Source organism: Lacerta agilis, chromosome 7 (assembly GCF_009819535.1).
Source record: "Lacerta agilis isolate rLacAgi1 chromosome 7, rLacAgi1.pri, whole genome shotgun sequence".
Lineage (NCBI taxonomy): Eukaryota > Metazoa > Chordata > Lepidosauria > Squamata > Lacertidae > Lacerta > Lacerta agilis.
In genome coordinates, this window is record NC_046318.1 from 25,633,503 (window position 1) to 25,651,781 (window position 18,279).

Below are 18,279 nucleotides of genomic sequence, written 5' to 3' on the forward strand. Positions count from 1 at the left end.
GCTTCAACTTGTTAGCTGGGCAACTTGTGCCAGCTTCTGCTGCCCTGCACACAAGCATCGTACTTGATACTGAATTGACCTCTGCCAGCAATTTAGAAACCTGGTTCCTGGACCTCCAGGGTTCTCTCAGTATCTGCAGTAGAAGGAGAACACCACAACCAACCCCACAAATGTTAACTGAGTTTTATCTCCCCCTACATACATAATTGCATGTATGGCAGGGTAGTGTGGGAAGTCTGAATCACAGCCCCAGAGGGTTAAGTAGGAGAGTGAAATATAAACTCAGAGATGGAAGGGGAAATGTTTCTATTCGACCAGTTGCCTGTTCACACGTGCCACATTTGGCTTGACCAGGGGTCAGCAAGGTTATCTTTCCTGGGCCAGATCGTCCTGCGGAGATCCCTCTGTGGGCCGGATTGCACACACGCCTGAGTGCGCCCCCCTCCCCCACGATTTTCAGCCTCTGCACATGCACAGATGCAATTTTTGGCAGACGAAAATTTTCAGCACCACAGAAGCGAGTCCCCCGCGCTGTGCCGGTTTAGCATAGCACGCGAACAGGCAACTCAGATCGGTGGCAGCTCGTGGGCCGGTCAAACGACCTCCGCAGGCCGCTTCTAGCCCATGGGCCTTAGGTTGCTGACCCCTGGGCTTGACTGTTAATTGATCTCGGAAATAAAAAAGAAAGGGACTATCTGTGGTTGTCCAGGACCTAGTTCATTAGACCCTACTCTCTTTGTGGCAAGGAACTGTTGCTTGAGGGAAATGAGACTGCTTTCTTCAGAGGAAATGAGCTTAATCAGTATTGCACACATTCTGATAAAGCTCAGCCAGAGCCGTATCTTGCCAGGTGTTTTTTTTGTCCCAGGTGAAGCCTCCAGGGGGCACCATTGAGAATCCCAGCCTATGTATGTGTGTGTGTATGCAAATGCACATGGGGTGTGTGTGTGTGTGTGTGTGTGTGTGTGTGTGTGTGTGTGCAAACTGGGTCTTTGACTCGGGTGAAATAAAGTCTAGTTTCACCTCTGGTTAAGCAGAAGTCATTTACACTTCTGAAAACATTTCTGCCCACAATCTAAACCTCCCAACTTCTGGGATTTAGAGAGAAGACAGAAAAGGTGATTAAGAAGTGCTTAAAAGCATTGGGGAGAAAGCTAAATAGCTATACACTTTTTGTGCAAAATTCCAACCATCTCCCCATATATATGCAGAATGGGGTGGAGGTTGCAATCTTGCACAAAAAATTTTTATCCATCTCAATGTCCACCAGCTCTTCTGAATGCATGAAAATGGCGTGTTAAAATTTGGGGTGGATGGATTTATTAATAAAATAAACAGCCCTTCAATTTGTGATACAATTTTAGTTAAGCTCTTGCTGTGAAACATATCACCTGTCTCAAATATGGTCCATTTACTGCTGCATTTTTAACTGAATCATATGTTTTCCTACTAAGGAAGTACATTTGCACATACTAGGAATGGGAGGCTACTCACTGTAAAATAATAATAATAAAGTTGATTGGTTTCTTGTTAATTTTTAAAAGCAACCCTCACCAAACCGACCACAAGTTGCAGATAGTTGTACTCAGTGTCTCCATGCTATGGAAAGTTTCACCTGCTAATTTCTATCAAATTGCTTTAAAATGCTAAGACCACTTTATGAATTGGTGGCAGAAGCTTGGTTCAGCTGTAGTAACAACTTTCAGGACAAGGAATTCACCATTTGCATGGTATCAAGCATGCCATAGGCTACAAACAGAAAGTGTGTGGGTGCCAGAAAATCCAAAGGTTCTAATCATCTGATTATTTTGAATATTTTAAAAACATAACACTAGGTAGGATGGGTTGTCACCACTTTGGGGACAATGGGCATATTTGGAATGCTGAGAAAGTGCTGCTGTGGGCGCCAGTCACAAAATGGCTACCATGGGTGTCGTGATCCTCAGATGAAGGGCAGTTATAGAAATAAACAAACAAACAAATAGCAGACTGGGCTGTTTGTTTGCTAAGTGCTGCATATCTATCAGGAATGTTGGGTGTATACGTTGAGGAAGCTCAGTCACAGAAAACAGCCCTTTAGCAGAGTTGTCTTTACTGGGTCATCATGAACATACACACGAGGTTACTAGTGCATAGACAACAGTAGTTAGGCTATCTGTCAAGATAGGGATGCAGCTGGACCACCAGATGAAGCTGGTGGCCACTGAGGCCACCTGAGCCTCAAGCGATGGCAAAGGATCCAGAAGTAGCCCCAAGCTATGTACCTGCTCCTTCAGAGGGAGCATAACCCCATCAGTTGTTACAAGTAGTCTTCTCTTTCTGAGCCCAGAGAGGGTTCTTTGCTTCAAAGTCCTTGCTCTGTTGGTCCACAGCCAAGTCCTTAGTTCAGTTGCTTGCAAAGCTCTGCAACAGATAAAGAGGTTTTGAATTCTGAAGTCTGGCAATATCCCAACTTCTTCCTCAGATGATCTCTTCGAAAAATCCGAACTTGAATCACAACCCCAACGGAAAGCCTTCAACAATTCCTGCAATCTCCTCCCACGACCCACACAGTATTTTGCCCTTGTTTACATAAAGTTACTTGCCAAATCTGCCCAATAACACACATAAAGAGAGTTGCAAGGTGCCTGCAAGTGCATTATGGGTAATTGAGTTGTGTCTGCTGACTTTTGGAGAAATAACCCATTAACTGCATTACAAGGGATGCTAAGCAGTGTTGCTAGGCTATAGAATCAATGTTGAAATGCACATCATACAGATACTCCCAGATGTTCCTGTCATCCTTTAAATAAATAAAAGGTACGGTACATAGAAACATATGAACCAGAACTGACCTTTGACCAACCCCCCCCCCCAATTCTTGAGGATGTGCACATTGCAGCTACTTTTGATCTTTCTCAAGGTCAGAAATGTAGAGGTGAATCTTTTGATAGCATGCTTAAAATAAAATTAAAAGTAGTGGAAACAGATTCTGCTGCCTAATTTGTGTGCATCAAGCTGTTGTTAAAAGGCACAGCAGACCAATTAAAAATCAAGGCTGCAACTGGAAGTTAAGCAGTTGTTCACCATTAAAAAAAAGGATTATCAACTGCATATTTTCCACACTGGCTTGTTTACTCCTATAAGTTCTGTCTAGGCAAAAATGATACCTGATAACAAGGAAGTGTAAAATAGAGACACCGATATTGTTTTGCATCGTTTGCCTTTTGAACAGCAACAAGTTCATGAGGAGTTTTCCATCAACAGTTTTAAAACTGAGGGCATGTCTTATCGTTGGCATTTCCAAGCTGCTCTATGGCAGTGTTTTTCAACCTTTTTTGGGCAAAGGCACACTTGTTTCATGAAAAAAATCACAAGGCACACCACCATTAGAAAATGTTAAAAAAATTAACTCTGTGCCTATATTGACTATATATAAAGTAATTTTCCCACGGCACACCAGGCAACATCTCGCGGCACACTAGTGTGCCGCGGAACAGTGGTTGAAAAACACTGCTCTATGGGGCTTTTGGGTGACTGAGCAGAAAATTAAATGAAAAAATAACAATGCACTGCTAAATCACAAAACCTGTTTAGTTAGAACTACAAACCCTCTCAGCTCAGCAAAGCTTTCTTCCTAGTGAGCAGGGTTAGGATTGCATCTTGAATCTGTGCTGAATCAAGAGCCAGCCGCACTTTGCTCAACGGAAATTACTTCCAAGTTGGTGTGTTCAGGATTGCAGCTTTGGAGTCTCATTGACTTCAGCTACAGGTGCCTTTCCTTAGCATCACAACCTAAACAGGCAATGAGAATTCATGGTGTGGGGTGGGGGAATTACATGGTCAGTTCAGAACTGTTGAAATGACCTCTTTCCTCACACATATCACTATAATCGGTACAAATACATACAGGCAGAGTGGGTAGGAGTCATTCTCCAACCAGTCTTTTCCCTGTTTCGTATACTTCATTCTAGGGACCTGTGTGTGTGTGTTTGTGCAATGGAAATTAATAAAGCAAGTAATTCAGATGCATTCCATGACAACTGATTACTGGAAGAAACAAGATCTTCCTTCCCCACACTCTTTTAAATCCGTTAATTACATGTTTGTTCAGTTGCATTTATTGTATTTTAATATTCTGTTGGAAGCTGCCCAGAGTGGCTGGGGAAACCAAGCCAGATGGGCAGGGTATAAATAATAAATAAATTGCTGCTGCTGCTGCTGCTGCTGTTGTCATTTATATTTATACAGTTGCATTTATATAGTTATATAGTTCCCTGACCTTTTCCTGACACAGTTCTGATCTTTGTGAAGAGTTCATATGTAATAATAATATTAACAACAGCTTCATACAATACCCCCCCTTTAAAGTAATACACTGATCAAATCGGTTCCATACATTTAAAGCACAAGGCTATCTCCAAAGAATCCAGGGACCTGTAGTTTACCCCCTCACAGAGCTACCACCCCTTAACAAACTACATTTCCCAGGATTCCTTGGGGAAAACATTGTGTTATCAATGCGTGGTCTGGATGTGACCAGGGTTAATTTCATGCCACCACTTAAGTAGCTGTTGGAAAGCCACGTCAGATTATTGTGTGCACTGTTGTCACAGAGTGTGCCGGTGAGTAAAATCACACCATTCAATGCTGGACTTAAGTCTTTATTAAGAAAAACATGATCTCCACAGACTTGGCTGAAGGTCAGGTATAATGAGCACAGCAGCTCATTCCCTGTGGGTCTTACTCCATGGAATCAGTTGCTGAGATTAAGGTCCCTGCCTCCCCACAGCTGTCTATGTTACCTCCTCTCCAGGGTGTTTTCCAAACAACCGGAGACTGTGCCTGTGTGCAGCCAATCTCTTCGTCCTTTTCATGCCTCTCCTGATTCTGGGAGATGGACAGGAAGAGCTTGTCACAGCAGGAGTCGGGAAGGGGAGACACCTGTGACTCTCCACCAGCCTGACTCATCTCTGTCTCTTGACCTTCCTCATCCCAGTCGCCAGCTTCAGCTTCTGATTCCTGACTTCTTTCTGCCACAGACTCTTCCAGCTCACCAAGCCCTTCCACTTCCGACACCTACTCTTTCCAGTCTTCTCCCTCTGACCACTCATTGTTGTCCCACCCCACTCCCCAGACTCTAAGCCTTCTTCCCTTGCTTGGTTTCCCAACCTGGTTCCTCCCACCATTCCTTTGCATCCAACCAGCCCGTGACAATTGTCCACACATAGTACACACAACACACATTTTCCCACTTGTGTGATTAGGGCGTGCCACGGAGTGGTTTACAGTAGGGCTGCTACTAATTCTACCTCAGTAGCTGTGCTTAACAACATCTTGATCTACAGAAATAAGCAAAGGAGGCATTTCATCTCTCATGACAATGTGGTAGTGAAAACATTGGGTTGGGGAGATCCCCACTGAGCCACAAACTGGACTAACTCAAGACATTTTGCTGACTGAGGTGGAGCAAGACCGGGTACCCCGCCCCTCCTCATGCTATGGTCCACAGTACTTTTTTGTGTTTTTTGTTTTGTACGGGGAATGGTCCACAGTACTGAAGGCTAGTCAGGTTACCTTGGCACTTGAAGGCAGAAAATCACACATATGCCTCTTTCCGACAGCAAAAATAGTCATAAATAAAAACTATCCATTTGCTGCCTTTCTGCTTTGTCTCCTGCCTCACTCTGTCTAATGGAAGCTCCATCCCTGTCCACGAAGGCTTACTGGGCAACCTCGAGGCAGTCACTGCTTCTCAACCTAACCTACCTCACAGTGTTGTTGTGAATATAAAGGTCATTTATCCCTTTAAAAACAGCCTGGAGTCTTGGAGGAAGTATGGGGACACACAGCTGACAGGTGAGGTATGACATTTATCTTGTGAAATCTGATAACTGCTGCAAAACAACCCACTGTGACAAAAGCCAGTTGAAAAGGTGCTGAGCGTTGTTTCCCATGATGTGTGAAAAGTGGTGATATAAATGAGCCCTTCAGGATAAGCTCTTGGGAGGTTAATCCACTGACCTTAATGGTATTTCATGCAGCTTGCACCCAATATTTTCTGCAAAGAGGCACAACAAGTAAAGTAGATGCTGACTGCAAGCAAAACGCCCGTGCACTATTACAAGCTGCAGGTCGTATGGCTAGGATACTTTGCTTGAAAAGCTAGGGTTGCCCTATTTCAAAAAGCAAAAAACCTTTGTGAAACTTTCAAACTATGCTGGCAGTATCATAGCTACAAGTTTTAGGCACTGTTTCTGTAACAGAAGGTGTGCCTTTATTCTGATTGTGTTGTAGATCATACATGAGTAATAAGTGCCCTGTATAATATTTCACAAGATAATAAATAACTCATGCTCAAGCTACACCCACCTGAAGGCAAATATATCAGATAAGTTCCCATGGAATGCCTCTAGACATTGTACACTTAGATAAAAAGGTAAAAGGTAAAGGACCCCTGGGTGGTTAAGTCCAGACAAAGGTGACTATGGGGTTGCAGCGCTCATCTCGCTTTCAGGCCGAAGGAGCCGGCATTTGTCCACAGACAGCTTTCCAGGTCATGTGGCCAGCATGACTAAACTGTTTCTGGTGCAACGAAACACCGTGACGGAAACCAGAGTGCATGGAAATGCCGTTTACCTTCCCACCACAGTGGTACCTAATTATCTACTTGTACTGGTGTGCTTTTGAACTGCTAGGTTGGCAGGAGCTGGGACAAAGCAACAGGAGCTCACCCCGTCACTGGCAAGCCTAAGAGGCTTGGTGGTTTAGACCACAGCGCCACCTGCGTCCCTGGGATTGTACATTTAATGATGTGCCATAACTTCAATCCCTCATTGACACCTGCTTCCGCCTACACTGATTTTGCAGGAAACAACAAAAACAGTGGTTTATTCCTCCCCCCCCCTTTTAAAATCTGTCCCCCGCCCCCTGGGCCTTCACATCTCTAAGCTAAACCATGGCATACTACTGCATAGCAGGGCAACAGAAGGATCTCTGCAGGAGTGCTGTGATCTCTCGGAGTGCACACATTTGCTGGTTCATGCTAAGTCATGGTTTGGCTAAGTGTTATGTGCCAACCATGTCTTAGGTGGCAATTCTATACAGTTACTTGGGCTCAAGTCCCATTGAACTCATTGGGGGCTTACTTCTAAAAAGGCATGTTTAGGACTGTGCTCTCAATAACTCCAAATATTCCAGCTTGCTCTACTCAAATAATTATTTGATATTAAGGAGTTAAAGGCAGAGGAGTTTATTGTGGCACTGGAAAGCAATTTCCTCCTATCCTTTTATAATCTGCAAACAAAGGATAGTTTTTTCATGGCTCTGGGTTTATGAGGAGAGTGTGAGATACCCGCACATGCATATCTAGTTGCATTTGGTTAAAGGTCATCAGTTTGCAGTTGTAATTTGTTTTGTGGAAACAAGACAGGTGGGGCGAGGTTGAAATTGCTTTTGAATCGAGAAGCTTCATCCCTTGGCCTACCAATGCCATTAAAACCCAAGAAGTAAAAGGCCAGTTCCTTAGAGGTGGCTGTGGTGAAAAGCGTGTTCTCTGCATGTGCTCTGAAACACTCTTAACACTTCACTGAAATTTACAGAGAACCAAACCCTGGTAGTCAAAGCAGTATGTGCAGATGTGTGTGCAAAGAAAGAATGAAACCCTGCTTCAAAAGCCCTTCCTATTGCAAATGACTGTGCGCCGTGGGGGTGTTTGCTAAAATGATTTCAAACTTTGAGTGAGAGAACAAGACAAGCACATTCTGATGGCCTGCACAAACTCCCCAAACAAGTGCTGTCATGTATTATTAGTGGTTGTTTCACTAGATCAGATATAACATTTTTCCTGGCAATAGATATATAAAAGAACCATCACCTTCCATCCTCAAGCACATCTGCTTGGACATAGTTGGTACCATCCCTATGGGAAAGGGCCATAGCTCAGTGGTAGGTAATCTGCCTTGCATGCAGAAGGTCCCAGTTTCAATCCCCGGCACTTCCATGAAGGACTAAGTATAGGGCTGCCATAGCCGGGATTTGGCGTAAACAGTGTCTGGGCAGAAATCACTTTAAAAAACAGACAAACAGAAAAGTCTAGGAAAATCCAGACGCATTGCAACCCGTGTCGGAAGTGTAGATTTTGCATAATTAATTTAAGAACAGCTTAAAAACTTCAGTTTTATTTTATTTTTTGGAGATTTTGCAAAAAAAAAAAAACCCCACCCAAAAAGCTCAATAACTTTGGGCAAAACTAAAAAAAAATCTCAATAACTTTGCGCCCCCCCCAAAAAAACAACCACCTGGAGAGCCATTGCCGCTCAGTGTAGACAGTACTGAACTAGGTGGACCAGGGGTCTGATTCATAAAATTGTAGAGCTGGAAGGGAGCCCGAGGATCATCTAGTCCAACCCCCCCGCCCCGCCCCGCAATGCAGGAATCAAATCTGAACCAGGATTCAGTATAAGACAGCTTCTGATGCTCATGGGGTTACGCAGGTACCCCTCCAAACAACAACAAGGAACGGCAGCTATAAGCAAGAGAATCACCGCACTGACAGTGCTTGGCTCGTGAACTCCGGGCAAAGTGCCTCGCGTCCCTCGCTCTCGAGCACGGAAACTTCGGGCGTGCTGCTGGTTGTCCACGCTTGCGCGCTCCCGCAGCGGAGGGGACTCTGGGAGACCGAGTAGCTCGGCGTCAGTGGGGGAGGGGGAGCGTCCCAGGCAATCTTCGCGCTGTGCGCCCTTGGAGGAAGAAGGTCAGTCTGGGGCGCTGCGCTGTGCGCTCCGTTGCAGCAGCGGGGGCGGGGGGGAGGGAGTCCTTTGCCTTTGCTTTTGCTGCATCTTCTGAGTTACAATTTGGCGTTGAAGGAGTAGGAACTATGGATTCCGCCCCATTGCAATGGTCTATGGCTGCCTGGTGCAATTAATGTGTGGCGATCAAGCCAAAGTGGTGGCTTTGCTTACTATATGGGGGAATGAGATGCCCTACTTTTCAGGTGCATCGGGGCACCTTGCTGCCCCTCGCTTGCAGGAAGCATCCGATCATGGCGAAGGTTGTGCCGCCAGCTACACTCAGCCGGTCTCCGCCCATTACCCGGCCTATTTATTATTAGCCCGTCTAAAGACCGCGAGTTACAGTTCTGCCGCCGCCGGGATACAGTTGCTCTCTCTTACGAATACTGACTGTTTCCTTACTGGGTGCTACATTGTTTTAGACTCTAGATCAGGTCAGAATAGGCAAACTCGGCCCTCCAGATGTTTTGGTACTACAACTCCCATCATCCCTGACCACTGGACCTGTTAGCTAGGGATGATGGGAGTTGTAGTCCCAAAACATCTGGAGGGCCGAGTTTGCCTATGCCTGCTCTAGATGCTGGTGGAGGCTCGGTGCCCCCGAACAGTGGCATGGCAGGTGGATGTTCAACAGGCGCAGCAGGGTGTGGAAGGGGTTAACTCCACACACACACACACACACCACAACTTGTTTCAAGGCGCTGTCTGGTGGTTCACCTAATGCCAGCTGTTTTGCTGAGGTCCTCGCACCTGTTTTAGGTGAGCTTTGCTGGTTCTGACCCAGAAAAGCACTTAGAATCATATAATTGTAGAGTTGGAAGGGACCCCAAGGGTCATCTATTCCAACCCCCTGCAATGCAAGATTCTAAGCTAAAGCACCCATGACAAGAGGACCATCCAACCTCTGCTTAAAAACCTGCAAGGAAGGAGAGTCCACAACCTCCCAAGGGTGTCAGTTTCCACTGTCGAACAGCTCTTGCTGTCAGAAAGTTTTTTCTGAAGTTTAGTCGGAATCTCCTTTCTTGTAAAATTGAAGCCATTGGTTCTTTTTGCATTCTGAAGCAAGAGTGCCTTTTTCTGGATTACTTAACACAGAATAGTCATGCTCGTCACCAGAGCCTGAGTAGACTTTGTATATTTTAAATGCAACTGCAGGGATTCTAGACGGCAACAACAAGACTGGTCAACCCACCCAGAATGAATTAAGGCGATAGCTCAGTGTGTATAGCATGAAATTTCAGGTTTGTGGGTTCCAGCCCCACATTGGGCAAAAGGTTAATGCATTGCAGGGGGTTAGATTAGATGGCACTCGTGGTCTCTTCCAACTCTGATTATTAGCTCCTTTCTTGCTGTGTGGTGGTTCCCTCTGGTGCCTTTCCCCTGACATACAATTGTAATTTTAAATAGATGGATGTTTGCTTTTTTACACTTGGATTTCACCTGCAGATTTATGAATTGTAGTCAGGGGTAGATAAGCTACTGTTGTTTCATGACCTTCACTTCCCCTGTGGTGGGACTCATTCATTGGTACTATTTTGTTCCCGCCCACCTTCTTCCAAGGACATCAAAGCAGCGCTCTCGCCTCAACAAATCTGCGTTCTGCTGTGTCAAAGTGTTGTGTTGGGAAGGTCACTTTCCCTAACATGGTAAGACCTAGTTACAGGTAGGTAGCCGTGTTGGTCTGCCAGTCAAAACAAAATTAAAAATTAAAAAAAAATCTTCCAGTAGACTGGAAAGAGAAGTTGCTGAATTGCAACTAATTACCAAACTTAAAACCATGGAGAGACCTGGTCTGAACAAAGACATTCGATTCTTATCTCATTATACATGACAAAGCTATCCTTAGCCATCTCACCCCTTGCTTTTTTCTTTAAGACTAATTGCAGTCGTTAACAGTCGTCAACAGGTTTTCCACACCCATCAGCCAATCACCCATTCCCACCACCCTTCTGAGTAATACCCCTCCTCACTCTCTCACTATATATAAGGGTCTGGTGACTTCTGTTTCAGTGTATCTGAAGAAGTGTGCATGCACACGAAAGCTCATACCAAGAACAAACTTAGTTGGTCTCTAAGGTGCTACTGGAAGGATTTTTTTATTTTTTATTATTTATTATGGTAAGATCTGTCTTACAATGGAACTGACTGCAAAGAGGTAATGGTGGAGACTCCCTTCCTGGAGGTCTTCAGGCAGAGGCTGTGAAGCCCTCTGGATTGAATTAAGCAGGCCACCAGGCATCCTGCAATTCTCTGATTTAGGCATCATTACCAGTAGGGAATGGCATGGTAGGGATGTGACACTCACCTGACTTCTCTCTGGCTGCATCACTGCTGCATACCTGGACAAAAAGGGGGAGAGGAGATTAAGAAACCAGAAGCCTTTTTACTGGGACTAGTAGGAGAGGAAATCCCCCCAAAAGACTTACTGTAACATTCTTTCTGTATGTCACAATTGGGGTGAGGCTACTACTTGCTAAGAACCGGAAGAGCCAAGAATTACCAACAATAGATGAATGGCAAATGAATATGATGGACTTCATGGAACTTGCCGAACTGACTGGGAGACTCCACAATCAAGGAGAAGAGACGGCCGAGGAAGATTGGAAGAAATTTAAAATTTATTTGAACAGATATTGTAATATTTAGTGTTGCCTTAGGAGGTAGTTTATAGCTTTTCGCTTTATCTTTAGGAAATAGGTTATTTATAGATGTTTTAGAAAAATATATTGGTTAAGATGTTAGTTCATAGAAACTGCTAGAGAATATTATGGAAATGAAATTCCGATGGGGGGGGGGACCGAGGGAAGTCACCCAATAATGTAAAGAACAAGTTATGCATATGTAAGAAGAACATAATGCTCTTTCTCTCTTTTTTCTTTTTCTTTTTTATGTAATACAGTACTATGTTATCTTTTTTATATCTTACAAAATGAATAAAAATTATTATATAAAAAAAGAAAGGGGGAGAGGAGAGGAGCAGCAATGGTGGCGAGATCAGTGCAGTGCAAATGCATCAGTGGAGCCAAGCCAATGCTCCTGCTGCCATGTTTGCACTGCACTGGCCTAGCTCTTGTTGACATGTCATGGTGATACTTGGTAGTTCTTAAATTTGCAAGTGAAATCCAAGTGTAAAACAAGTATATGCAAACATTTCAGGGCATGGAATGTGTACCTTTTTATCCTGTTGCCCTTACCCACTCTTCAGCCTCCTCTGCGCAACGTCACCTCCAAGAGAGGAGAGAGAGGATAAGCATTAAGATAAGGACGTATTGCTGTAAAAGAACCACGTGACCTTGGGAAGTGGAACCGCGTGCCCCTAGCAAACAAACAGGTGAGATGAAAGTCAGAGGAAGGTGAGAGGTCGTTTTTGGTTCTGAGTTAGCTTCCACTTCTCCTTGCAAGAAGGCTGGTCCGTAGCCCCTAAACTTGCCTCTTGTGCGACTGTGCATCCAATACTCCAATGCATGCTAAATAAGGGCATGTTTACAGTGCATTTAAAAGGTAAAGGTAAAAGTACCCCTTACCGTTAGGTCCAGTCGCGGACAACTCTGGGGTTGTGGCGCTCATCTCGCTCTATAGGCCGATGGAGCCGGCGTACAGCTTCCGGGTCATGTGCCCAGCATGACTAACTAAGCCACTTCTGGCGAACCAGTGCAGCGCACGGAAACGCCGTTTATCTTCCCGCCAGAGCAGTACCTATTTATCTACTTGCACTTAGACGTGCTTTCGAATTGCTAGGTGGGCAGGAGCTGGGACCGAGCGACGGGAGCTCACCCCTTTGCAGGGATTCGAACTGCCGACCTTCCGATCGGCAAGCCCTAGGCTCTGTGGTTTAGACCACAGCGCCACCCACGACCTTGCAGTGCATTTAGACCTGGGAAATATTGTGTTCGTTTTCCTGATTATAAGGCTAGCACTTCTGTCCCATTTGCTAATATATCATTCACAGTACATGTCGCATTCTGGAACTGTGGCTTTTGGATCAACATACTGGCAGGTCACATTAAATTTCATTCGCAAGTAGGCGTGGCGTGACACAACAACAAACGTCATTGAGCAGCCTCATTACTCCTGCACTCTTTCCGCACATACATGCTTATGTTCCCCTGTGATCATATGTGCTATGATTCCCCCATGAAAACAGTGGGGGAGGAATGCATGCTGGTATTCTGCCCCACATTTCATCACTTTACGCCTAAGATTTTCTGGGCTAATGGGGTTTCCAAACATCTTTTTTTTTCCTGGAAGCAATTAACATGGAAATGGGTGCTAACATTCCATTATATTCCACTCCAAAAGCATTTTTTTACTTTGTGTGAAAGCTCGGATATAATGTATTTAATAAGTTTGATGAATGAATTAGGCATTGCAGCCTCCATTTTTAATTAAGGTTTATAGCCATGAAATCCTTCACCATCAGCTCAGCTGAAAATATTTGAACATTGCATTTTCATCTTTATTGTTCCAGAATGAGTACGGACTGGCTTGGCTACACTTACGCAGCACTGGTTGCTTCAGGTGGAGTAATTGGCTATGCAAAAGCAGGTATAGTATTAAGAAGTCAGACCCTTTTTCTGTTTTCTCCATCCTTTATTCAGCATTATGACATGGATATTTGTGCTTCGTAGCCTTTGCTGGTACAATAATTTTTAGTACGCACTTAGTATAGGCAGTAAAGGTACCGGTATGTGGTCCTCATTGTGTCAAACATTCAGGGATAGATATCAGCAATATAGCAATGCCAGCTTTTTGGAATACAGGTATAACATGCTGCAGTTTGCTTTCTTCCATGATTCGTAGTCCCCATTGATTTGTTGCGGGAGCAAATAAATCAGTCACAAATCTCAGAACTCACTTCATTCCCATTATCACCGAATATTGTGAGATTCAGGACAGAATCATTTATTCACACAGCACATTAAAATCATTATTTCAGTTATTATTTTAAAAGCGGCAGGAGCATGTATTTTTTATTGTACTTAAAAAAATTAAACGTGTTTTTTCTTCCCTGGGACCATTTGGTTAATGGTTCATTATAGTTTTTCCAAATAAGGTTAACTGTGGACTCGGCACCCACAAGATGTAATGTCCCTTCGTTGTCTTTTCTCAAAAAGAAGTACTAGTTTGTAGATTTAATAATGGAACTTGCTTCCCAGAGGACCTCATTAGGCCGCCTCTGTTCTTCCTTGTCGACAAATTATTTTTCTGTTCCAGGAGCCTTTCAGGGGCTAGATGAGTTTTAATTGCTGTTGGCTAGCTTGCCTTGAAAGGGGGCCTGTTGCTAGTAATTTGAACCACTTTAATTTATTATGTGCTGTTTTTATTCTCTGTTAGGATTCCAGTTTTAACGGTAGTATTATTTTGTCTGTTGTGACATGCAGTGAAGTAAAAAATTCAAACAGAAACTGAACGGCCAGCCCGTTCATTTGCACTTGTATCCTCCCTCACTTTAGTAAGCCTTTCAATGCTGAATAAATCTGAGGGAGTTTTGCTGCTGAGGCCAATACTACTCATTGGCCTTCCACAATCCTCTTGTACTTTTACTCTAGGTAGCGTTCCTTCTCTCGCTGCTGGTCTCTTGTTTGGTGGTTTAGCAGGCGTGGGTGCTTACCAGCAGTCTCAGGATCCAAAGAATGTTTGGCTTTCTCTGAGTAAGTATTTTATTTAGATTTATTTGACCAACAACAACAACAACCCACCCAGTGTGATTCCTTCTTCTGCTATTTCTTCCTTCCCAAATATAAACTCACGGTCAGCCATTGTCGCTTGCAAAGTTCCCATTTGCTGCAAAGGAAATGGGATGTGGCACGGCCAGCAAGCCTCTCCCCGTGTACCACTGCTGCCTGGTGTCCTTTTCCCATCTTTATCATAGCCGCAGCCTACATTCAAATTCTAGCAATGAAACACAACGTGGAACCAGAAATTGCAGGATTTGGGGGTAGGGGTTGATGTAAGGAATTATAGAGTTCCTTATGCAGGCCCGGGCTGTGGTCTAAACTTGACCTGTTGTCTGATGGTATCGGGAGATTCATAGGTTAGCAGTCCCAACCTCTTTGAAAGTGTCCTGCAGAGGGCTGGCCACCCCTGGATCCAGTTTTCTAGCCCTTGTCAGGAAAAGGGGTGGATAGGGGAAGGGGATTTGTGGGGTTGTGTGTCACCCAGGAGGCAGGGGTGGGAGAAGAGGGAGAGTCCAGGTGGTCAGAGAGGAGGAGAGCAGGCAGGGAGAGAGTTGTGCTGTATCCAAGGACAAGGGGGCGCTTTAAGTGACAACAGCAGCAGCTAGAGCTGCTACGCAGAGGTCACCAGTTGCTTATTACATCACATGAGGGGGATTAAGTGAGCTGACAGGGGCACCATTGTGCTGTTGCTCCAATGGTCCAGGTTGCAGCACAGATCTGAAGAGGGAGGTGCCTAGCTAGCTATTTAGCAGGAGCGGTGCATATAATCACTGCAATTTAGGAGCTGATGTAATAGTTGCCAATAAAGAACAAAACTTTCCAACGCTTGTCTTCATTGGAGCTGGGTGTGCTCAGGACACCCCTCGTCTTAAGGCACAGGACATAACAATTTGGCAGAGGCTAGACAGGTCTAGGCCTGCATGGGAGAAGCACCTGGGAACCTTATGCATCCAGCCTTCAGCTCCATTGAACAAAATGCAGGATGTAAATGTAACACTTGAATAAAGCTTTGGCTTGCATTAAGCTTTACAGGTAATGGGGGCTAACATGTATCCTCCTCAATTCTTGTGATTTCCCCCCCATCAGTTGCTTCTGGAACCTTAACCGGTGTGATGGGAATGAGGTTCTATAACTCCAGGAAATTCATGCCTGCAGGGTTAATTGCTGGTGCCAGGTACAAAATTCCACTTTCCTTCTCCATCTTTCCTGTCATGAACTATTATTTGGTTTAATGGAATGTGGGTACCCATAAGATACAGTTAACACAGTCATATAACATGGATTCGTCATTATCGTAAACTACAGTGAAACATTTAGATTATAGTACTGTGCTGTTTACTGAAATGTTGGTTTGTGTTTGAATTGAAACAGTCTGTTGATGGTGGGAAAACTTGGACTACAGCTGATGGAGAAACCCCTCCAGCCATAAGCGTGCAAGATAAAAAGCAATTAAAGTACCTGAAGACAGCTTTCAAGCCACATAAAAACAGCTGAAGTTAAAAAAAAAATATTGTTAGCATCTGGAGAAGATACTTAACTTTCAATGTGACCAGCATATTATCTTGATTGGCTCCTTCTGCACAATTCTAAAGTGTCATAGCTACAAAATTACAGCTTCCACATCACACTTTTTAAATTAAAAAAGGACACATTTCTTCCCATAGCCCTGTGCACTTGAAGATTGTGAATGGGGAAAAAGTGGCAGTGCTGCTGCTGTGTTATCTATCATAAATACCTGTACTTCCTTAACTTGTATCATATTTCACTTCTCTGTCTTGACAAACTGAAATTCCCGATGCTGCATAGAGGTACTTCTTAGTATAAATTTGTATCTGTACTTACAGGGCTGCTATCAAGGTGACTAATTTTAAGCGTCTACAAATATATATTTTAAAAATCAGGTGAAAGTTTGCTAAATCTGTTTTTTTTAAAAAAAGATATTGGATAAATGGTTTATTTACTACTAATAAAAACAATTAGTTCTAAGTACCTTTCAGGGTGGAATATTTGAGGGGGACATTCCCCAAAGTTGATGGGCATTGCCATTCAAATGGTGTGTGTGCATTGTGTCATGTGATCAATTATGTGGGGTGGGGTGGGGTGGGGTGGGTCTTACCTGGGCCCCCACAATATTTTATTCAAGTTGGCACCCCTGCTGTACCATTTCCCAGAAACTAAGCATGAAATCACACGTTCTAAAGGACACTGCCACAATGCCCCCTCTTTCCATAACATCATTTACCCTGTGGGTTGAGGTCAATTTCATGTTTCCATCCTAGCCCCTACCTAGGGGGAGTGAGGAAAACACATGAGAATTATGTCAAGGTACAAAACAGAACAGGTCATTACAGGAATGGAACAGGTTCTCTGTAAATGTATAGCTTCAGCCTAAAGTTAAGACTCTCATGTGTGTGTGTGTGTGTGTGTTCGTTCATTCTAATGGAAGACTATTATAGTCTTGTGTATCAGAGAAGTTAACTTTATTATAAAAGAAAATGATTTTCAGCTGAAAACACCCCAGTCAGAAAGGCAAGTTCCTTGCTTTTTACTAACATACAAACCTGTAGATGGATACCTACAATACAGCATTTCAGTGAAAACTGCGTAAACCTGGAGAGACTGAAACCCCACTTAACACGAGGGAACTAGTACAGTATTAGTCTGATGTTCCTGCAACTCTGCATAGGAACATAATATTGCCTGCATAGCAGCAGCTTAGATAAACTACTGAATTAATATAATCACTTGCCCCCTTTTGCTACTAGTTAATTCAAGGTTTTCATGTTAAAACACACTTAACACATCAGTATACTATTGAAATTATGAAAATGTGTTCAAGTGAGTTATAGCTTAAATCCTAATTCAAGCCTCAAATCAACCAATAAATACAACAGAACTGTACATTAAAAAATACATAAAAATACATGTAAAAATGTTAGAGTTATTTGCAGGCTAACAAGTTAAAAATATACAATACAATACATGCTACTTTTTAAACTTTGGATTGTCAGGTTTAATACAACATTACATATCATAACATTTAGCAGTTAAAGCAGCAGACCTTATATATCTCTACACAGTTTGGATCTCTGTTGTCTAGTATATTAGCAAATCTACTAAGAACAGAAATATACTAAAATAGCACATAGGTTTTGGGCCACTGTGTACTTTATGGCATCCAAAAGGGGGAAAGGAGGTCATAAATGTGTCCCTGGCCAGATAATGCAGCTAACTATATGCCACAAGTATGAGATTTCAACGATAAACACACTTCAGGAACCAATAGGAAATTCTATAGTTGTTCAGCTTTGGTTACGAGGCAAAGGCACTACAGTAAATGGGACTAACTAAAGTTTCTGATTCAACAAAATTAGTGAAGATTAAAAAAAAACCCCACAAAAAACCCAGTGGCCTGGACTTCCTGCAGACAATTTGTGACAAAACACCAGAACTCTGGTTCCATAAAGGTGGGGATAAAAGTTGCCTGCAGAGCACAAAGATTAAAGATCTTGAGTCAGTAATTATAATTAAAATACCCATCTATTTCCTGGCTTGGCAATTATGCTAAACCTACTGGGTAGGAAACCAGGCTTCCTCAACACCATTCACAGGTTGTATTTCTCAATCACAGGATTAAACTTGCAAATGATCTCCATGAAAACTTTCACCTCAAACCAGGGGCTCCTTCGGGTTCCAGTGCTCCTGTTCACACTTCTTTTGTGCAATGAAAGGGTTCTTTCACTGCAGTGTCATACAAAGGTAACAACCACCACATACATGTATCCGGTGCACTTTTGCACCCAACAATCTGGGGATTAGGGCAAAAATGC

The 18,279-nt window shown here is 43.6% G+C and overlaps 1 protein-coding gene across 1 annotated transcript; it reads left to right on the forward strand.

Annotated features, from left to right (window-relative positions):
* The first annotated feature begins 8,619 nt into the window (after positions 1 to 8,619).
* LOC117049709 (transmembrane protein 14C-like) lies at positions 8,620 to 15,892 on the forward strand. Its single transcript, XM_033154550.1, has 6 exons — positions 8,620 to 8,734; positions 11,977 to 12,102; positions 13,240 to 13,316; positions 14,321 to 14,422; positions 15,536 to 15,623; positions 15,821 to 15,892. Exons 3-6 carry the CDS (start codon positions 13,241 to 13,243, stop codon positions 15,876 to 15,878), a joined length of 324 nt encoding a protein of 107 aa, XP_033010441.1. The 5' UTR covers positions 8,620 to 8,734; positions 11,977 to 12,102; position 13,240; the 3' UTR covers positions 15,879 to 15,892.
* Positions 15,893 to 18,279: the final 2,387 nt, after the last annotated feature.